Source organism: Artibeus jamaicensis, unplaced genomic scaffold (genome assembly GCF_021234435.1).
Source record: "Artibeus jamaicensis isolate MK-2021 breed Jamaican fruit bat unplaced genomic scaffold, CSHL_Jam_final contig_471, whole genome shotgun sequence".
NCBI lineage: Eukaryota > Metazoa > Chordata > Mammalia > Chiroptera > Phyllostomidae > Artibeus > Artibeus jamaicensis.
In genome coordinates this window covers 3595959-3618278 of record NW_026521850.1, presented here as the reverse complement: position 1 = coordinate 3618278, position 22320 = coordinate 3595959, and the positions used below count along the sequence as shown (strand labels likewise).

Here is a 22320-nt window from a genome sequence, read left to right as displayed (position 1 = left end):
TCGTCACTTGGTGTGTTTCAGGCTCTGCCGGGCGCCCGCATTCCCCGCAGCAGTGGCTTTCATTTATAGCCAGAGGAGGACTGTTTGGGCTGAGGGTTTACGACAAGAGGAGCTGTCTGTCTGGGGACTGCAGGCTTCGGCCAAAGGCCCAGGAGGGCCAGGGCGCTCCTGGGAAGAGGTGGCACTGCACCGCAACCTTCGGCCCACCCTGGACAGCCCTGATCACACGGTCCCTCAGGGGTCAACAGGGACCACTCAGGGCGGTCTGATGAGCCCCTCTCACTGCACGCCCCCTGCTGGCCAGACGAGGGGCCCAGGGTTCTGTGTGAGTCTCCTCAATCTCTGCACAGAGTGGCTCTGGTCCTTGTCCCCACATTAGGCAACAGGCTGGAGGGCAGGCCACATACCTAGTAACACACAGCTCTGCTCCTAAGAGGCGACATGGGGATGGCCCACACTCAGTGGGTCTTCCGAGCACGGGACAGTCCCTAAGCACGCCGTCCACAGCTCCGACTCCACTCACAGCGCTGCTTAGCTGAGTTTCAGGGTGAGCAGCATGCCAAAGGCTGGAGTGAGGACCAAGCTGGGCGTGCAGAGAGAGAGCTGTCCTCACAAGACGCCACGGCCAGCACCCCCTCTTGGAAACATACACCTAGAGGAACCACCAAGAGTCTCCTGAGTGTCCAGGAGGACAGAGCTCCGTGACCTCATCTGTTGGCACGGCGCCCCCCACGCCTAGAGAAGCAAAGCTGCCCAAAGCTAGCCCTGCACCAGTGCTCACCGACACTCTCCCCACTGTGGCCCTGGCATGAGAAATGACTGGGGATGGGCCCTGTGCTGTGCTGGCAAGAAAGCAGGTCTTTAAGTGAAGAATCCGGATTCCGCAATCTAACACGTTCTTGCACTGAATTCCTTGGGTTACGAGAGAGAGGGGGCTGGCCAAGGAGGCCGAGGGTGTGCCAACAGCTGCGGCCAGAGGGCCTTGACCGAAATGGTTGCCCCCACAGTGACTTTGCGCCCGGGAGGCGGTGGCGGCCACACAAGCATTGGGTCTTGGAGGCAGGGCAGAAAGGCCAGTGCGAACTCCCCTGAGGGGCCCAGCAGATAGCAGCTATCTGTGAAACTCCTGGGCCAAACTCTCGGGTAGGACGGCCAGCAACCAGAGCCTCTTGGGTCAGCGGGAAGGGCAATGAGGAAGAAGCAGGGTCCTCAGCCACACGCGGGACCAGTGAGTCTTGGCTCACGGGAATGGAGCGCTAGCATGTGACAAGTCAATGCTGGCTTGTCCCGACAGGCGTCCAGGAAGCGGGACGAGGGTCGGAGAGAGGCTGGCAGGGCTCCCTGGTCACTGCTCACGCTTCTGGGCAGGGCGAGGAACTCCGGTCTGCTCAGTGTCACCGAGCTCCTGAGCCACGTGCCACGCTATACACATGTGAAGAGGCCAGTCCCTCACCTCACAAGACTCACAACCGTGAGAGAAGGAACCTGGACGTTACAGAAGAAGCGAACTGCCTGCAACGTGAGAGTACCGTTACTCTGTGTCCGTCCGTCCACTGAACGCCAGCTGGGTGCCTGTGTTGCATCCTACTCCTTCCGTACGTCTTCCCTTTAACCCTTTCAGCCCTGCACCCGCCCCCGACGGATGAGGAAACTGGCCGAGCGGGTTGGAGGTGGCTCGCTCAGGCCCACACGGTGAGGAAGGAGATGACAGGGTGGGGAAGGGAGGGAGCAGGGGGCACACAGGCACAGGGGCAGGGGCGGTGGGCAGAGGACTGCGGGACGCCCTGGGCCTGGCTCTGCAGGGACAAGTCCGCCCCTCAGCCTGGGTGGAGCGATTGGAAGGGGAAGGAGGGTTCCTGACCGCGGTGGCAGGGTGACCGTGAGGAGGCCACAGGACCCACGCTGGGGGCAGGAAGGGAGTGGCCGTGGGTGTCTGGGGTAAGTGCAGCGGGGCGAGGGACTGGGTGTGCAGGTGTCACTCGGAAATGTGATGCGCAGGTGGTGCATGCAGCGGGGCAGGGAAGACAGGAGGGCACCTGTTTCTGGCTTGGGCAACTCAGTGGGCGGTGGGTCACTCCCAGCAATGAGGATGGGGTGCAGCGGGGTGTGGCCTGGTAAGAGAGGAGGACTGCTGACTGCCCGTGACGCCAGGCGTGTGGAGACGGGCCGCTCGTCCCAGGGAGCCCGGGGTCCAGCGAGGAGGCGCCTGCCCGTGCGCCTGTGGGCCACACTCAGTGGCCAGGCCCCGAGAAGGGGCACAGCCCGAGAGCCGAGGACTAACTGGAAACGCTCCCATGCCACGTGAGCCACAGCCTGTCTTCCTGACACTGAGCAGGCCGCGGGCAGGTCGCCGGCCAAAGGAACACGGCTCCACCAGAGAGGCAGCTCCGAGCAATCTCTCCTGCCTCTGGGCCAGCAAGGCTGCCCCAACGCCCCCTGCCCCCGAGGTGTGTGAGCTCCACCCGGAGCAGTGAGCCGGTGAAGACGCGGTGCCATTGGCGGTGCCATCAGCAAGAAACAAGGGACCGGGCAAGGCAGGTGGGAGCTCATCTTTCCCACAAGGGGACACAGACACCACGCCGGGCCGGGCAGCCCAAGTGCCCTCGGGACTCGGGTCCACGGCTCGAGTGCCACTCTCCTCCCCGCCTCGGCCCCCTTCCTGGCGGCCCTCCGACCAGTCCGAGCACCCAGGGTCTTCGTGATGGCTGCTGGCTCATGCTCAGGGCTGGCTGGTGACCAGGAGGTGAGGAGCGTGTGAGTGACAGACACACGAGTAGAACCTCAGGAGGGGGAATGCGAGAGGGGACCGCGCAGCCGAGACGCCCAGAGTCTCTGCTGAGGGCATGTAAGGTGACGCGGGGCCCCCCTCCCCGAGCAGCACCGTCTGCCCAGAATACACTGCCAGATGCTCTAGAAACTTCTCCCTTTTAAGAAAGTCCTCAAGGTAACACGCACTTGACTTTCTCACCCCAAAGGTCTTTTCTAAACCAAATGAGTCATTATGGATATTTCTCAAGTTCTACTCAAAACCTGGGTCTTCCAGCAGTTTTACCAACCCAGACCCATTACGGAAGCCGGGACAGTATAGAGACATTTCAACAGAGTTCTAGCAGCTGAATAGATACCTTGACGATCGTAAATGCCCGTGTAACTGGCAGCGAGCGAAGAAAGGGTATGCCGGAAAACAGTCTGGGGTGGGATGAGGGAAGATGGTTTTTCTAACTTCGACCCGAAAGGCACTGCCAACCCTAACGGTTACTGGAGAGGCAGGCTCAGGTGCACCCAGGTTGGTCAGGAGTAAAATGAGTGTGGAGCCAACTTTTAGGACTCATACCACCAGGGCTTGGAACCAGAGGAGGGCCATGGCAAGGTGATGGCCCGTGGGCCACAGTGGGAACATGGAAGGCAGCCCGGGGGTACAAGTGACTGAGGAGGGGACAGGTAAAGGGATCCCAGCACCGTGTCCGAAAGCTGTTTGGGGGGGGGGGGGCACCACTCAAATACACACCAGCGCCCCCTGGGGCACACAGTGTGAAGCCCGGCAGCATCGGAACCAAACAGGACAATGGAACTGCCTCTGGCTAGAGGGCGCTACACCCCACATTCCACGTCTTCCCCGCCTTGCACGCACTCACAACCCCAGACACCTCCTTCTAACAGACGGCCTCAACCCCCAGGCGTGGCAGAACAGGCGTGGACACGGGTCTGCGCGTGTTCGGGGAATGCTCCAGATGCCGCAGGCCAGGAAGGCGAGGACATCTGTGCACAGGGGTGCACCCTTTCAGGGAACAAGATGGCCAGGCAGACCTTGGGAAGACTGTGAGGCAGGGAGGGCAGTGCCCAGGAACGGGGCAGGGACGCCTGGGGGGCCAGCGGAAGGCGGAGGAGATGGGGGGGGCTGGAGGCAGTGGATCTCAGGGAAGGTGCATGTAGGGACGACTTTAGTCCTCGCTGTCCTTCAGCAGGCTGTCCCCTCTCCTCAGTCCTCAAGGGCTCACATTCAAGGTGAGCTTCCAGAATGGTCGCTAGACTCTCTAGCCCCTTCCTCAGGCAGGTCTCTCAGTGTGGAATGAATATATATATTTTAAGATTTCTATTTACTTATTTTTTAGAGATGAGGGATGGGAGGGAGCAAGAGAGAAAGATCAATTGGTTGCCATTCTTATGTCCCCAACCGAGGACCTGCCTCGCAGCCTAGGCATGAGCCCTGATTGGGGATGGAACTGGTGACCTTTGGCCTTGTAGGATGCTGCTCAGCCACCCAGCCAGAGCCTCACGGGACGTGTCTGACTGGCTTTCCAGGACCGGCAGCTCCCTGAAATGATAACTGTCCTTCAAGCCACAACTCAAGAGCGACTTCCCAAGAAAGCTCTGCTTGACCTTGTCCAGCCCCGTGGCCTGCAGGGTTTCTACTCCAGGTCTGCACCTCCCCCACGGCACCCACGCCGGCCCCGTTGCTCATCTCCTCCTGCTGAACTGCTAACACTCCTCCAGGGTGACGGGGCCACCCCGCACGCTCCGCCCCACACAGGAGAGGCCCTGTGCTCATGGGGTCCTGGGAAGAGAGAGCAGGAACGCTGTCCCCGCCCCCACTGCGACTGCAGGGGACCCGTCCCAGCTCCTGCTGTACAGATGCCCATGTACAGGTGGCTCCCAATGGTCTGGGTCTCTGGTGGCAGGTCACTGGGCCAAAGACAGTGTGAGTGTCCTGAGACCTGATGACTGCTGTGCTCAGGTGGCACCCTTCGGAATGTCACGCTGGCCTAGCGACAAGCCCAGGACGACGGGCGGAGAAACTCGGGACCCCAGGGCCGCCCTGAGAGTGGTGCCCAACCCTCTCTGTCTGGGGTGCGTCTTAGATGAGAGCAGGGGGCACGTGAACAGTGTGGGGGCTGCACTGGATCGGATGGGGGCGTGCCTTTTAAAGAAACACAGCGTCTTCATTAGCTCCTTCCCCAGGGCTCCTTAGTGGAGCGGGTGCTGAGAATCTAGAACCTGCGAAGCTGCAAGCCTCCTTCAGTCGCAGGCATGAGAACTACGATGTTCTCACAGCCAAGCTTAATTAAGAGGCCCTCGAATTTTCCTTCCTTCTGCAGCGAGCAGCCCCACTCACTGACATCACTGTACCCCCAAACTGCTCACAAGGACTGTCCTAGGCACTCTTCAGGGAGCTCACATCTTCTGTTTATGGGGAAACACAGTCCAGAGCAGGCGCTGCCGAGGCCCAGCCGAGCACGTCTGTGACAGGAGCTGCCAGAAGTGTCCGTGCGCCGGGCCGGGGCTGGGGGAGGAGGGAGCAGGGTGTTTGGTTTATGCCAAGTGTAAGGTGGCTGAGGGCTCTGCAAAACTAGGCCCTGGTACCCCTCCCCAAAGAAAGCACTCCAAAGTCCTCTCGGCAGGCAGGACCATCCTAACCTGGGCACTGGGTGGTCCCAGAGATGCAGCCTGGACACGACCACACTGGGACCCCGAGCTGGGATCCGTCTCTGAAAGTCACCAGGCAACCTCATGCTGCAGAGGGGTAAGGGCAGTCCAAGCCGGTGAAACCACCGGCCCAAGCTCTCCTGGCAGAATGAGAGCAGAACCGGACTCTAACCCAGAACTCTAAAAGGAACAACGACAGTAAGAATTTCTGAGCTTGCTGTGTGCCAGGTGGTCTCCTAAGAATTGATCTAATCCTCACATCACAGAAGAGGAGGCAAGGAAAAGCATGGCCCCAGCGGAAGAAAACTGGGGCTGGGGAGCACAGACAGAGCATGCGTGCGGGGACAAACGGACCGAGGCGGGGACAAATGGACTGCGGCGGGGAGCAGCCGCGGCTCCCTCCCCAAGTCCTGCCCTGCCACTCACTCTCACAGTGACCGGACAAGTGGGGTGATGGCCGTTTGGGTTTGGGACAGATGCAGATTCCAGCACAACTCTACGTCTCCTACGGAGCTGGTGTCCCACATTTCAGAAGAAAACTGCTCATGAAAATGGCCACCAACACTCCCTGCTCTACCCACGCCCCGGCCAGCAGCTCCCTACAAGAGGCACATCTGTGAACAGGCCAGGCTGGCCCGATGGGGCCGACACATCACGTGGGTTGTGGCCACCCAGCCGTCTCGGCTGAGGTTCCAGGGAGGCTAGCGAGTCCAGCCAAAGCCAGCCTGGGCCAGATCGGCACCATCCCCCCACCAACCTGTGTCCTAGGCAGTGAGAAATGGTTACTGTGGTTCGAAGTGACTATGTCTTGGAGGTTTGCTACACAGCAAAGGCCAACTGGTGCAGCCCTCCAACCCCAGCTCTTCTCGGGCTTCCTCTGTGAGCAACGTTTTCTTTTTGATCACAGAACATGTAAAGGGTTGGCCCCAAGGCAGATCAGAACAAAACGCCTGAGTGATAATGCCACAAGTGTGGCCACTTGAGTTCCCCCCACCCCTACTCCCACCCTGCCCCCCCTTTCACAGTCCTTCAGCATGGAGAACTGTCCCCGAGTACCCTGTCCCACCAGGTGCAGGGATCTGCAGGAGGACAGCCAGCGACCAGCAGCCGCACCCTCGTCGGTAGGCACGGGCTACAAACAGAAGTTCGCGTGCACCGGCTGCAAGCGCAGAGCGGCAGGGAGCGACTCACCGAGGGCACAGGTAAGTTGCCGTGCCGGCTGAGAAAGGAGTTAGAGACGGACACACTGATGCCCTGAGTGGCACTGCTGTCCTCGGGGGTGAAGGCCACTTTAGTTTGCTGGACACAGTAGGAGACAGAGGAGAAGGAAGAAGCAGCATAGGAGGCCTGCTGGACGGAGGAAGGAGAGAAGACGGGAGGAGGGAGAAGAGCAGAGAACAGTCAGCGTGTGTGTGCAGGGCGAGGAGGCCGCGGCCCGGCTCTGCCGGGACACTGGAGAGGGTGGCTGCTCGGCTCAGTGGGGATCAGAGACGCCGCCGGGGCCACCTGGACAAGTGGGCACCCTCCCTCGTTTCCTTACGACCGATTTAGGGCTACCTGTCACACAAATTGTGCCCCCTGGAAGTGGAAGAGCGAGGCCAATTGGGTTTGAGCCCCGCCTGCTAACTTGCTCAAGCCCCTCCCCCCCACCGCGCCTCCTCGGTGGGCGTGGGCCGTGTAGCTGCTCATGCTTCGGTGGGGTGCAGGCCAGAAGCCAGGCTGCCCAGGTGCGAATCTGAGCCCTGCCACCTGTGACCTGTTTGACCTTGAGCACCACTCAGAGCTCCTGGGCCTCTGGCTTTTCACCTGTAAGATGGGCCATACTGTGGAGGACTGTGTGCATGTTAGACACTCAGAACTGTGCCCTCCGCAGTGCGTGCGGGCCAGCGATACACTGGGGTGGCCCTTCTCAAGCCTGCATCTGAGAGTGGGTGTGCCCATCGGCCGCACAGGGCACGCTGCAGTGAGCCGGGGCTTCGCTCAGCCTTGGACTCTGTCCCCAACTCTTCCACTTCTTTCGGTGGGCTCTGAGGAAGCCCCTTGATCTCCAACGGCCCCCGTTTACTGCGAGTAGGGATGATGTGGCTGTGGGGAGGGCCTGTGAAACCCCGGGGAAGCCCGGTGCACACGCGGAGGTGCTCTAGAGGGCATCTGTGCAGCTGCCGGGGCCCCTGGGCCCTCAGGGCCGCCCTGCCGGCCTGGTGTAGGAAAGGCCCCGAGGGCCCTCCCACACGGGCGACGCTAAGCATGCTCGTTAGGGATCATGAGAGCTGATGCCCAAAGACGGCCGATGGGCACCTGTGGGTGCCCACGAGAGGGCTGAGCACATCTCAAACCTCTGGGAAGTCCGGCCCAGCTGTTCAAGCTGACAGCTCAGGTGAGGGGTCTCCTGGGCAAGCATTTACGTTTCCATGGAGAAGGCCCGCTTCTGGGACAATTTCAGAGCAATTTACATTCCCATTCGAGCAGGTTTGGGGGCATCCACAGTGTGGGTGGGGCACAGAAAAGCGGTGATGTGGCCAGTAAGTGGCAGGGCTGGAACTCAGGACTCCCATGCCCGAGCTGGCCGTGGTTTTGTCTGGTCGGCCCCTGAGCCCCCGGAATGCAGGAAGGCTCAGGGGTGCCTGGGGCTGGGCCTAGGCTCAGGTCCCACGCACAGAACTGCCGAGCTCCGGGGGGCCACGAGGAGGAGCCCAGGGCCCTGGTCCTCTAGTCGGCAGCTGCATCCCAGAAAAGTCGGGGCAGCACCTCAGGTCCCCCCACAACAGACGAGAGATGGCCCCTCCTCAGTGAAAAACTACCTGACTGACTGGCCAGCATGGGGCAGAACAGCAGCATGTGCCCCTCTGAAAAGGATGAGGCCCCCTGGGTGCCCCTCCTGGCACGCATGGCTGGCCGGGGGTCCTGGAACCTGACCGAGTCCACTTGGTCAGTCAACCAGCAGCAGAGAGAAAACAGCTTCGGGGCAGCAAACAGGTGCAGTCGACCTGCCCTGCTGCCGGGCCCCAGGACCCGCGGGACACCAGCCCCGTGCAGGCTCGGGCGGCATCACCCGAGCGAGTCCCCGTGCAGGTGTTCTTTAGAGGAGGCCGGTGACAAGCCTGAGACGCACATGGCCGGCCTGCTGCGGCAGAGTCGTTTTCACTGGGGCCTCCCTGGCCAGGGCGGGTATGAGTCCCTCTACAGAGTCAGGCCCATGATGGAACGGAAATGAAGCCCCCAGACGGCCCTACACAGACCCTGCCCGGGGCTTTGACCGAGTCCTCCTCTCTGGGAGGTCTGTACTGGACCGGAGAAGACAGAAAATAGTGTCCGAGACTGTCGGCAGGGAGAGCCGACCAGCCAGGCCCAGCTGCGTGGGGCTGCCTGGGGGGAGGGGCGGGGAGAGGGCAGAGCGGGAGGCAGGAGGGAGAGAGGGCCCCTCCGTGGGAGGTGGCGACTTCCACACCAGCCTCAGGCCCCACCGGAAGGAGAGAGGGTTAAACCTGCCCCAGAGGAAGCCCTGTCAGGATGGAAGTTCTGGTCACTGGGGCAGCACAGAGGAGACAGGGGCGGGGCTGCTTACCAGCTGCCGCTGCTTGGGAGGCAGGGCGGGGGGCGGCGCCAGCTCCGGCGGGGCGTCTGCGCTGCTGAAGGAGTCGGTGAAGCCGTAGACCTCCATGAGGAGCCGGTTCTTCTGCTGGTAGACGTGCTCGTTCTGCGGCGTCTGGTAGAACACGGACGGCTGTGGCTCCGAGTAGTCCTCCAGCAGCTGCATGTAGGCCAGCACTGCGGGACAGGGGGCCAGTCTGTCACCGCAGGCAGGGCGGTGAGACCACCCTGGGGGCGCTCCAGTGGTGGGCGCACTCGTCCAGACGCAGGGAGTGGACACTGAGAGCAGGCCCTGCCGGATGGGGCTCTGGGTGACAATGACATATCATGTCAGTGCCGGCTCCATGACCGTCACTGACTGTGGCGTCCTGGTGGAGAGGGTGACAGCAGAGAGGCCGTGGCGGAGACAGGGACACACAGGGACTCTCTGTCCTGCCTGTTCAGTGTTGCTGCGAACCCCCTACCACTCTGAAATGAAGTCCATTTTTAAAAGCGCACTGGGGCATCTGGCTCCCTTGCTGCACAGGTGCCGGGGTTTCCAGGCACGGGAAGGGTGACAACCATGTGTGGGCGGGGCTTGCGGGCTGCACAGCCGCCCCTGCTGCGCGTCCCCAGCCTCTGAGCCGACTCTTTCCCCCTGTGGCTCAGGCTCTGCCTGAGAACACTTTCTCCAAGCCTCATGTGCACAGGAGCCCCACCTTGTCCCCTCATTCGTCGGGGGCTACCCGGGGGTGTCATTCATTCACCTGATTTTTAATGAGCACCTACTATGTGTTAGGCACTGACCCAGGGGCTGGGACTACACAGAGGCCAGTGCAACAAGTCCTCTGGGGATTCGCCCCACCCTCCAGGAGACAGAAAAGAGACCCAGGTGGGGTAAAGGTTGGGGCAAAATGCCCCATGGGGAACAGAGAAGTGGGGGTGGGGTGGGGGTGCTTGTCTAGAAGGTGAACTAAGCGAGGGTGGGGAAGAGCCCCCACATGAGGCTAGAGGCCAGATAAAGGCTAGAGGGCTGTGGGGTCTGGGGACAGTGAAGGAGACGAGAGGCTCCCTAGGAGGTGGAAAGTCGGAGAACAAGAGCTCAGCTGTCCTGTTGCAGTGACCTCACCCTCGGGGACACCTTCTCTGGAGGCATGGTGCCTCCTGTGGGTGCACGCGCATTCCTGACTTTCGGGGTTAGTGGTCTGAGTCGCCTCTGCAGAGCCATGCCCCCCTGAAGACCCCAGAGCGTTCTGGGAGAAGCGCCAGTTTGGAGCAGACTGTGCCGACACCTGCTGCGCTTGTGAAGCTGTGAAGGCTGGGCTTGGGCAGAAGCCCTTTCTCCCACCCCACCCCGCTCTGTGAGCTGACTCTTGTACTTGACATTCCCCATGGCCAAGCCTCGGTCCGGATGGGCCTGAAACCCTGTAGCGCCTTTTCCCTGGTCCCAGCGGTCGAGGCAGTGCCCAGGTGTTAGGATGTGCCCCCCACCCCACGCGGTGCCGACCTCTGGAGGGAAAGGCGCTGCCGCACCCTGGCCCCCGGGTTAGGAGCAGCCCCCGAGAACTGGGCCCTCAGAGCTGCTGCCCACGCACGGGGAGGGAGGGAGTGGCGAAGAGAGCCAGGCAAGGAACAGGCTCCGGCCTGGAAGCGAAGAACCCCGAGTCTGTGTGGGGTGGGCACGGGGGCAGAGATCTGAGCCACCGTCCCGGGGGAGTGCCTTCCCACCGTGTCATGTGCAAGGGCCACGGGCACCTGCTGGGTGGAGCCGAGATACAGACCCCAGGAAACGGCGGCAAGGACAGTTCTGCAGGGCCTGACTTTGCACTTCCCAACAACTCCCAAGCCAAGGGCTTCACTGGAGACCCAAACCAGCCAGCACAGTACAGCGCAGGCACTGAGCTGGGGAAGCAGCCATGAGCGCAGGGGGTGGCCTGGCTCTTCGACATCGTCCCTGGGGTCAAGGTGGCGAGCAAATGCCTCTCTAGGCGTCTTTCTGGTACCTTTCACTGACGGAGGGGTTCACAGCCACCTTCTTTATTTAAAAAGATAAAAAAGACAGTCCTCGCTCCAACAAGTGTGGAGTGGAGTTCGGTCATAAAAGGCGGGCAGGCAGGGACGGTCCCTGCAGATCAGCGGCCGTAGCTGCTAGTTGCTCACAGTCCCTGCAGCGCCTCTCCCTTAACACTGCACCCCTGGCACCACCAGCGTCTGCCCTGCTCCCTGAGAGGACTGAACACCACACCCCCACCTGACCACCGGAAGAAGTAAGGGAAGATGCCCCCCCCAGTGCTGCCCCCTGCAGAGACCCCCTAACCGCCCTCAACTCCTGGGAAGGAGAAGGTGTGGCCACTCCAAAGGCAGGGCTGGCTTCCCTGGAAGGCTGAGCAGGCAGGCACGCGGCGGCACTCAGGACTGTGGGCGGACAGACCAGAAGCTTGTCTGGCATATAAAGGCCTTGCAGGGCTGCCCTCACCCAGAGGGGCTGGGGAACCTCAGGACAGCAGAGCCTCCGAAGGACGAGGCTGCTCTGTGATACAGGGACTGTGCGGATGAGCTGTCGGTGTCAGCCGGGTGTTGGAATGATTACTTCCTCCTCTCAGAAACTACAAGGACTGTCCACGGGGTCACAGACTGGACGTGAAACGTGAACTTGAGATTAGGACCAAGCCTGGAGAGCCTCAAGTGTAGGGTCCTTTCCCGGGACACAGGAAGGACCCCCTGCTGCCCGGTGGCCAGCATTTGGAAGGGGTCTCAGCGAGAAGGGGCACGCCCTGCCTGCCTAGTGGGGGAGGCAGGGCCCCGGGCAGGGACACGGGCCTGATCTGCAGCCCAGATCTTCCTGGTCCCAGGCAAGGCTCAGCTCCGTCGTGCCCCGGCTCCTTCATCCATGAAACGGGAGCTGATGACACCTTTCCTGCCGGCAGCAGCGAGGACCAACCGCGGGGGGTGGGGTGGGGTGGGGCGAAGCGTTAGCCCAGGGCCTCGACGCTGTGAGCTCTCAGCAGGTTGGAAAGGTTTTGCAGGCACAAGTGCCACGGACGCTGACGGACGAGGTGAAGCCGAAGGTGACAGAAAACACTGTGGCCCTGGAGGCTTGTTCGGAGGGAGGAACAGGCGCCTCTTCCTGGCCTTCCGTTCCCCAGCCTCACGGGACGGCGCCTGCCCCAGCTCCTGGGCCAGGCAGCGCCTCGCACCTGCTGCAGTTTGCACAGATGTGGTCCTGCCGGTCCTGGACTCAGAGAGTTCCAGGAAGGATAGAAGGAAGAAGTGTGAACCCTAAATGGCATTCCCGAGACAGGGCAAGGGAGAGCAGGTGGAGGGGAGGGGCTACCGGCTGCTGACGCACTTGCCTGTGCGGAGGGAGGGGCGCAGGAGGAAGCCTTCCTGCTGCCGCCATTTGTCGCTGCCACGAGGGCCCTGGCTTCTAACGGACCAGCGTACACCACAGACGGGAGCGACGTCACCAGCCTCACAGAGCCGCTCTACCCTCCACCCAGGCCAGGACACAAGCTGGGTGACCCCCGGTGAGAAGCTGGGGGCGTGTTACACGCTTGGTGGCTGCTGCCTTGCAAGCCCACCCAGCTGGTCCAGGGGGTCCCCGCTGCAGTTGCCCAGGCCAGGTCTCCTCTTGTTTGAGAGGGGGCCGCCCCGGGCAGAGCCACCTAACACCCTCCCTGGGGAACTCGGAACGCAGAAGTTGTCTGCCGATGCTTCACCCGAGGCCAGGCTGCCCTGGCTGTGGGGCTGGCGTGGCCACACACACATCTAAACGGCAAGGGCGGGTCAGCCAAAGGACACAGCAGAGCCCTGCTGGTGACCCACTCTGAGGGGGCGGAGGCAGAGGCCACACGGTGCCGGTGGGGAGCCAGCAGGAAAATCAACGGGCAGCAGAACACTCCTCATGGGTCTGATGGCAAACCCACAGTTGGAAATATTCAAAACACAAAACTCCAGGATTTCAGCTCCACCCCTGGGCCCCGATAACATCATGCATCGTAGTATCTGCTCCAAGAGGCGCCCTCGGGCCATCCCAGATTCCAAGCCATCACGTGACATTTCAGTGCCTGCACCACAAGACGAGGCCCACCAGGGACCTCTCCGCACAGCCTCCTTCGGGGCCCTGAGCGGGTGCCCCTGGGGCCGTGGGGAGCTCTCCCGAAACCGCCCACGGCTGCGGTAACGGGGCCCGCACGCCAGGACACTTGTTTCTCTTTGCCACCGTGTGCTCGGGCCAGAAGGTCAACCGACTGCCACCTACAAGAGGCCAAACACCCGGACCGTGGTGATCAGGCCTGGGTTCAATGGCGGCCAGAGTAGAGCTCAGCCAATCAGGCTCACAACGCAGTCACCAGCGTTGACACTCCGGCTCCGGGAGTGTCCGCGTGCCGTGGTCCTGTCTTTACCAACCCGGAGCCCCTCCCCCGGCTCGATTCTGGCCTAGTAGGACTCACCACCAACTTAGGGCGCCACGAAAACTTACTGTGTTTGTTTTTCTTTTCTGGCAGAGGAGGCGGTTTTTCTGGGTCACCCGTCGATTCAGGAACAGTGAAGTCACCCACAAATTCAACCGAGGCTGAGGAACCTCCTTGCTGAAGGGGGAGGATAGCAGCGAAGGGCGTGAAGGGGAGGGGCCGGACCAAGGCCGGGTTCTGCAGGTCGTCCTCGGAGATGTTGTCGTACTGGGAGGGGTGCCGCTCGTAGGACACCCTGCAGCCAGAGCCGTCCGCGGTCTGGGAGGCCGCGCTCCTGCGCTTCTTCTCCGGGAGGGCCGGCGGCATGTCCGCCGGCGGCCCTGGGGCTAAGGGCCCGTCCGGCTGGGGGCAGCTGCCGAGAGGCAGCTGGAAGGGATGGCTGAGGAACGGGGACCCAGACTCCCCCAGGGACTCCGGCAGCGGGCTGAGGTTGCAGGCCGCGGGCTGAGGTATCTGGTCTGCGTTCGAGAGGTCTTGCTGAAGGAATTCGTAGTCCGGGTCGTAATGATCTGTGTTCACAACAGGAAAGGCACACCCGTCAGCCACGAGACCCCACGGGAAGACCCCCCGCGCCTGCTCCCAAGCCTGTTCGTTACAGCGCAACAAAAATGTCTCCCACTTCGGGAGAGGCCTGTGCTGCAGTTTATGTTCTCACTCGGCTCCTGCTTAACAGTCAAGACAGACGGGGATACAGCTCATCGTTATCCTATTCTTTGTACTTGCTGTGTTTTTTTTGAATTTCTTAGTTAAAAAGAAAATGCACAACCACTGTAGAAAATGTGGCAAACAGCCCCCCAAAAAACCCCACAGCCCCACAGTCTAACTGTGATGTTTACAATTTGATGTATTTCCTTAAAAGTCGTTTCCCCCACAAAATTCTCTTTTTCCAACTGAGCTGAGAAAACACCATGTGAGGGGTCTAGGGTCTCGTGACTGACAGACAGACCGCGGCTGGGCGTAACGGCTGGGCGTAACAGCTGGGCGTCACTCCGCCGTGCAGCCATGAGGGGCCCGTCTGGGCTCCCGAGCAGCCGGATAGGACAGTACCAGTTACCGCCACCCCTGATGCAGGACGAGTGTCCTTGGACAGCCACCAGCTGTGAACCTCTGATTATGTTCTTAAGATAAACTCTCAGCCTGAAACATCCAGATTACAGGACATGAACAGCCTGAAGCTCCTTACACCTCAAGTCAAATGGCCTTTCAGACTTCGAGTGGCCCACACCGCACGCAGGCGGTCAGCACCCGAGGGCCAGCGTGTGCCGCTCACCCGCCTCCCCGCTCTGCCGGACACGGTCAGGGCCTCCCCTGCGCTTACAGGTCTGAGCAGGGACGGCCCTTAGTGTTGGCAAAGGGAGCCAAGACGCACACGGCCGGGCCTCCCCACTGTGGTTTCACACCGGATTTCATCTCAACTCACAGCCTCCCTGGGAAGCAGATTCTCCCTGGCTGTACAGATGAGGAAACTGAGGCCCAGGTTTTGAATGACACGGCCCAGGTCACAGAGTCAGTGACTGGCGTCACTGTGTGGCCCGGAGGAAGTCAGCAGATGGGGAGGCGGGATGGCGAGGAAGACGCCTGCGGCTCACCTAGCGTTTCACAGCTCGTGTTCCGGGAACACTGCCCGCTGTCCCTGTCCAGCGAGGACAGCTGCTCGTCGGACCTGCTGAGCTTGCCGATGCTGCTGCAAGGGGACAGGCGGGGCGACTCGCCTCCGTAGGAGTGGCTGCCTCCTGACAGGCGCCTCTGGGCATAGCAGTCCCCATCGAGGTCCTCACGTGAAAAACAGAAACAACCTGAGTCACTTCTGAGAAGCGGCGGCAGCGACCGGGCGGGAGGGACCCGGCGGGAGGGAGCTGGAGTGTTTACTTAGAGAAGAAACCACCGCCAGGCCTGGAGCTGGCTGGAGAGGGCCCATCTGTGATGTAATAAGCAGTGACACACCTCGTCTGTGACTCCCAGAAGGGGGGCTGCAGTGCGTGGCGGGGGGCACTGGGGCTGGGCTCCAGCCCCCCACCCCCATCCCCGCCTGATGTGGGGACTCACTCAGGGGACTGAAGGAGACACGTGTGCAGACCCGAGTCTTCCTCGCTTTTCCCAGTGCGGCCGAATTACCTGCCTATTAATTCCAACAGGCAAACTGGAGCCGCTGGTGGCTCGGCTCATGGGGGCCACGATGGCCACGCGGGTCGGGGACGGGGCTGACTGTCTCTTCTTCGGTGGCAGTGCCGGTGGAGGGCTGAGGCAGACGGAGACGCCCATCAACCCGACAGACCCGAACAGATGGCTCTCAGCAGAGAGGAGGGCCCAGCGCCGTTCTGCACCCGACACTCCGCTGCTTCCCGCACCTCCCGCCCCAGCCCACCCTCCTGCCGGACTGAGCCTACTACAGGGGCCGGAAACTACGGCCAGAAAGACCCTTTCTTCTCCTTCTGCAATAAACCGCCGGCCCAGTAAGGCAGGCAGGCAGCTGGGAGCTCCCGGTGGGGGGCAGGGTGGGGCCGGGGCTCACCCCAGGGAGGCCGCGCTTCCGAAGCTTCTAGAAAGCAGGGGAGTGGGCCCTGAGGCCCCCTCGGCTCATTCTACCCACCCACTCCCCGCACTGTGTCGCAAGTGGAGGAGGGCACTAGGAAAACAGAAAATTACCTATTATCGACCACCCGGATGCCAGGGAGGGGGGGCTTGGGGGGCGCCACCTCCTCGTCAGCGGAGTCGAGGAGCAGCCCGGCCGACTGCGACGTGCTGGCCGTCCGGTTCAGGATCTCCATCTCTCGGTCTGTCAGGGGGAGCTCAGACCGGCTGGGAATGCAAAGGACCTGGGTCACAGCGGGTTACAGAGCACGCGCAGGCCCCAGGAGGGTTAGGGTGTGACCAGGGCAGGAAAATGGCCGTGGGGGGTGGGGGGCCTGGACACAGAGCCTGGACACGCCCCGGGAGAGGTGGGTTTCCAAGTGTGGTCTGATCACCAGTAAACGACGGGCGCAGCCAGGCCCCCGACTCTGCGTCCCAGTTTCCTCCTCTGTAAAGAACCCCTTAGACGAGACAGTCTAAAGACTCTGAAATGCTCCAGACTTGTTTTATGTCTGTACTAGGGGCTTTTGGTGGAAAAAGCCAAACCCCCAAAACCCAACCTTCCAAGTTCTCCCTGATGAGGCAAGGAAGCTGGGGGTCACTGGGCACTCACACACCGGCCTTAGGAGGAGTCCCACTGGCCATTAACCTTGAGACCGGGAAATACTCCGGGTGCGTGGGAGCTGCGCATACTCGGAGTGACAAGGGCACTCCCTGGGACTCAGCGACACAGGGCTGTGGGTTGCCGACCCGGCCCCACCTGCGTGCAGACCCCACGTGACCAGTGACCGGAGGGCTCGGTGGGCACTCACCCATCGGGCTTGCAGACTGGAGAGCTGGGTTTCACTGGGCTTGTCGGAGACGGGTGCCCCTGCTTCTCCACGGTGAGTCTGACCAGCTCCTGTGCCCCACCGAGGAGAGAAGCAGCCAGGCATGAGGGCAGGTCCTCGCCAAAGAGTGCGCACCACAAGGTGGGCCGGCCGCCGGCCCGCCCGCCCTCCACTGCTGAGTGCCGTCTCTGTGCCCGCAGAGCCCCCCGCACACCACGCACTGGAGCGTCGCTCGACTTGGGTAACTGTACGACTTCCCCAGACGTTCCCTAGGCCCAAACACATCTTCACAGCATGGGGAGCACTTTCAAATGCACCAAGGTACTTCCTCTTGGAAGGGGAAATGACGAGCCCCGTGGTCTCACAATGACTAGGTTCGCCGCACGCATGACACCCCCGGGGAGCAGACCCCAGTCCGGGCGCGCGGCAGGTCCGGGCGCGCGGCAGATCCGCGCCAGTTCTCTGACGCCATTCTCGAGCGTGCGGGCGGTGCTGACCGACGACCACACCCCCGGCTTTGGGAGGGCGGCTTCCCACCGTGCCCGGGAATGGGCGTGGCAGCAGCGGGCGTCCTGAGAGGGCTGGCTGGCATCTTTGTCGAGGGGCGGAAAGTTAGGCGTGCACTACCCAGCAGAGACATGACTTTAAAAAGTAGTTTTTGAAGTAGAGCAGGAGGAGAAGAAAGAGCAGGAGACGTCGGGGTCCACTTGTTCTGCAACCAGCACGAGTTTCCCCGGGTTTGATGAGTTCTGACGACCGCGTCTGCCCACGGAAGAACCACTTCACTCGGGAAACACAGGACGTGTCCAGGAGCCTCTGCAGCCCCTCCCGACTTTTACTTCTCCCATCACTCTCGCCTGGAGCTCAGAGCAACAGACAGATGGGACCACAGCGGATGCACCCTTTCGTGTCCCTTTTCTTTTCCCAGACAGCTCTGTGGGTATGTGGCCACGGGCCTTCCCCTGGCCTCCGAGAGCAGCTACCCCCAGGACGAGCCCGCCGGTTCCCCACAGCCACCCAGCCCAGCTACCAGCCTTCCCACCCACAGCCTGGCTCCCGGTGCAGCACGACACCGCGGTCCGTGTGCACGAGGGGCGCGTGTCGGTGCGTGGACAACTGCCATTTCTGCATTTGCTCCCCATGGATGGACGTCCCGGCAGGACCTACTCATGGTGCAGGGGCGTCCAGGCCCTCGGCACGGACGTCTGGCCGGGGAAGTTACAGCGGAGGCAGCAATGTGTCCCGAAACTGGAGCAAAGCCTCTCCAAACTCAAAATGCCACACACACGAATCACAACAGGTGTGGCAGGGCAGAGGGTAAATGTCCTTCCCGGAGCCAGGGTTCTTTCAAGACCAAAAAACCAAAAGTGAGGAGTATCAAAGAAGTCCTCCAATGCCAGCAGTGATGGTTGATAATCATCGCAGACTCTCCGACTTGGATGACTCTAATATAGAAACTTCCAGACTCGGCAGATGGCAGTAATGCTCTGGACAGCCTTTATAAAGGATGACTTGTCTATCCATATCAAGCAGTATTTGTGTTCTTTTTATAACAATTTCACCAAGAAAAATGTCATGGACATGTGCAAAAATCAAACCAGAAACAGTCCTCACGGTGTCGTGCGCAACAGATAAAATTGAACTGCTCCATAGTCCACAATTAAACATTCAACACTAGGTGTTGATCACATAAATCATGGTGGACCCAAACAATGGGCCGTTGTATCACCCTGAGAAACCCACCCGCGGCCAGTGCGAGCGCCCGACGGCATAAAAAGACAGGACCACGCCAGGAGTACACGGCACAGAAAAAAACAGTCACGGAACACCCCTGCCCCCGCTTTCTTGCTTGTGTGTCTCTCCTCTTCCTAAACTTTCTACAGTGAACACCTGTTACTTCCGGAATACTAATTTAAAAAGCTCACATGCAAGGGTGGGCCCCCATCCCTGGATTCAGTGCCACCCGCTCAAATTGCGGTGCCTGCCTGCTCTCAGAGACGTGGGGAGAACCGAGATCTCCACGAGTCAAGTGCTGGAAGGAGAAGGTCAGGCTCCTCCTGTTACCGCCACTCAGAAGTTAAATGACATCTCACAGACGTGTAAGGGACACCTCCCTAGCTGGGGGTTACAGACGGGACGGGCAGACGAGAGGCTACCGAACTCTAACAGCCAGTGAGGGGCGCCAGGGCCTGGGGGTGGAAGGAAAGCAGCCGGGCCACACGGAGGGGCACCGAGGCGCCAGGTGCCCTGGGCCAGCCCACAGGCCCCGACACCCCACGCTCACGCGTGTGCCTCCTGAGCAGGGTCAGAGGGCAGACAGAAGCCTGTGCACTTGCAGCTGCTGACGTGGGGGAAAATTCCACTAATTCCTCACTGAATCGTGAGTAATCCTAACGAGAACATCATCTTCCTGGAGAAGCAGCTGGGTGAACTCAACCAAGGAGCGATGGCAAAAGCCTCGTGGACTGGCGGGCCACAGGTTGAGCCCATGTCAGGAGGGTGGCCACGCCACGCTTGTCTGTCCGCCAGCCCAGGCAGAGCAGAGTGAAAGGAGGTGGCTTTGCGTTCACCACCCAGCTTCCGGCCGAGGAGTCCGGCCAGAGGCCTCCGGTCTCCACGGGCCTTCGCCGTCAGACAGGAGAACCGTCAAAGGTGCACGCGTGGGGCCCTGTGCCAGCGCCACGCTCACTCGGGCTCTCCCTCGGTGACCTGAGAGCCCAGCTCCGTGCACCGAAGGTGGGTCCCCGAGAGCCACGAGAGACTTTTCAGTCCTCCAGAGGTGCCACCAAGGGAAGATGGAGATGGCACTGGCCGTGTGTCCAGAGCCAGCTGTAAACCAGACAACTGCCGTCCACTGGAATGCGGTTTCCGAAGACGGAAGTCCTTTGGAAAAGTACCTTTCTAAATACACAATACTTCATTTCTCCGTTCAGTTCATTCCCACTGAAGGTGACCCCAGAGATGCTTCCATTTCAAGTGACCGTCGAGCGAGCAGCCACTGCTCCCTTCCTGCCTTCTCCTCGGCACCACGGCAGCCCCCGCCGGGCCACGTGCACCCGGGCTGCACGAGGACAGGCCCTGTGAGCTGCCCACGGGCAGCACCGGCACCGGCGGACTTGCTGCCACCCTGCCTCGGCCACACAGGTGCGCAAGGATGCTACGGCGCAGCTGAGGCCCGCCAGGCCGCACAGAGGGACAGCACACCATCACGGAAAGCCCATTGTTCTACAGCCCGTGGCCTGCTGCTCCTGCTCATTCCCCACCGGTGCCCATCCTCTGTTACTCCCTGGCCCTGGGACTCTCCTGGGTGCAGGGGCTGGAGCCCTGGGCGACACAGGTGACGACCACTACACAGCCCAGACTGGCCAGGGGCCCTGAGACACGCACTTCCCGCAGGACCCTGACTGCAGAGCGAGCGGAGTTCCCACCACTGCGGTGGCGTAACGGCACCATGGGGCTGGCCAGCCCCAGGGTGACTTCTATGGTGACCGAAAGGAACCTTCCCTGCCCACAGCCAAAGTGGGTGAGAGGCAGCTAATGAAGCGTCCTCCTCACACACAGTTCGAAGGGGCAGAGGGCCGGCCGGCAAGGGCGGATGGGGACGGGGCGCCCGCCGAGTGACAAGGCGGCCGAGCAGAAGAGAAGCTGAGATTTAAACGGTAAAGCGAGCCAGGGCTGGGGTGGCGGTCTGAAGGGACCACCTGGGGGCTCTGCCTGACCCCCAGGAGCTCAGCCCCCCGCAGCCGGGTGCCCCGGAGAGCACTGCCTGGGGCAGACCCGCTACCCGCAGGGGTTCTTCTCCCAATTTGAGCTCTGAAATGTTACATGGAGAAGAGCCGCAGTGCCGGGAAGTGGGCCAGCGTGAGCTGTTCTAGAAACGGACATTTCTACAGTTAACGGTACTTACCGCCACTTACGGCACCTGGCACTCACCAGGTACTTTACATACACTGTCTTATTCAACCTTTCCTCCGATGGTCAGGGTACTTAAAAACCTACCAGAAACTCAGAGAAGTAATGTGCCCAAGGTCATAGAGCTAACAAGTGACATTTATGCGGGGGAAGGGGAGGTAAATAATAAATGATATTACCCATTCAGGGATAAAAAACAAAGTAATACTGTTTTCAAAACACTTTGGCAAAACCCTTTGCCAAAAAACTTTCCATTTAACAACTGAATGCTACTTGAAAGATGCTGAGTCAGTTTACAGGCAGGTGCCAACATCTCTCCTCCCAGTGGATGACCACATCCTCACGTGTGTCCTTGATCTCTGCACGGTCTTGCTCCTCCCAGCCGACTAAGGCTGTCCCGTAACTAGGACATGGGCTTATGAGGTGTCCTAACCTGAAGGGGACAACGAGAGAGATTGGTAGCCAGCTGACCTGGAGGTGGGAACATCTGAGCCCCTCAGGTGACCATGACCCGGTCTCCTTGTGGGAGGAGACCCACCCCCTGGGGGCGATGATGAGCACAGGGCTGGGGTCCTGCAGGCCCAGGGTCTGCCAGGGTCTCACTCCCACGCCCGTGCAGGGGCGCTGGTGCCTACTTTGGAGAGTCACTGTGAGCACCGAGTGTGTAACAGACGTTAGCTGTTACCGTTAGACCTTAGCAACACTCGCCAGCCTCAGAGCCTCGATGGTCCCTGCTGCCTTGGCTGACTGACTACGAAATGCTTCAGTACACAGGCTAACTCAGAGCTCCACGTGTGCTCGCTGAGTCGGTCCCCTAGGCACTCCGACACGGCACCGTTACCGTGCCCAGGTCACGGGTGCGCCAGCTGAGGTGCAGGTCACTGAGTAAACCGCTCAAGCTCACAGACTAGTGAGTGGGGAGCTGGGGTTCTAACCTGGCCAGACCCCAAGGCCAGCGCTCCTTCCGCCCATCACACGGCCTCCCAGAACAGCGGTCTCCACTCCCCACGACTCCCAGCCCCACCCTCCTGTAAGCCCGCACCCTCCGTTCCGCCTACCCCCCCTCACCCACTAGGACTCGTTTTCTCAATAATTCCGGACCCCCATGGCCTCCGGACCCCCATGGCCTTTGCTTCCAGCCTTAACTAGGATTCACAATGTTATGTAACACCGTTTCTGACTTCCGATACAGTTTCGTGTCTTACTCATCTCAAGCCTGCTTTTCTATCCAGGGTCCTAGATTTTCAGGACAGGAAGAGACAGCAGCCGACATGCGGGCAGTTTTGCTAAAAGTCAACGCAAAAGCATGTCCGTTGTGCCTGGTCTGGCTGGCCAGCCCACACAGCCAGGCTGACGAAGACGTGGGAAGACTCGAATGCAAGGCTCCGCGGAGGCCGGTGGCCCTGGTGGCTTTCCGACGGTTGCGATGAGTGCTCTGAAAGCCTGCATCGCCGTGACAGCCATTCGTATCGGGGGTGGGGGTGGGGGTGGGACAAAACGGCTGCTGGACAGGGCACACCAACAAGAGACGCCGGGAC

At 61.0% G+C, this 22320-nt stretch overlaps 1 protein-coding gene across 7 annotated transcripts in view; it reads right to left on the bottom strand.

Moving 5' to 3' along the window:
- RAPGEF1 (Rap guanine nucleotide exchange factor 1) overlaps nt 1-22320 on the bottom strand; it is a 110243-nt gene that overhangs the window by 21458 nt on the left and 66465 nt on the right. For 3 of the 7 annotated variants that reach the window (XM_037158515.2, XM_037158516.2, XM_037158509.2), the window contains 6 exons: nt 16853-16941; nt 16116-16268; nt 15585-15708; nt 15059-15242; nt 13478-13978; nt 8990-9192 (listed from right to left, as the gene is read on the bottom strand). In XM_037158515.2, coding sequence (XP_037014410.2) covers nt 8990-9192; nt 13478-13978; nt 15059-15242; nt 15585-15708; nt 16116-16268; nt 16853-16941 — 1254 coding nt within the window. Of the gene's footprint in view, nt 1-2036; nt 2112-6615; nt 6775-8989; nt 9193-13477; nt 13979-15058; nt 15243-15584; nt 15709-16115; nt 16269-16852; nt 16942-22320 lie in introns of all 7 variants that reach the window. The other 4 variants (XM_053667632.1, XM_053667631.1, XM_037158517.2 and 1 more) reach the window with 3 other exon arrangements.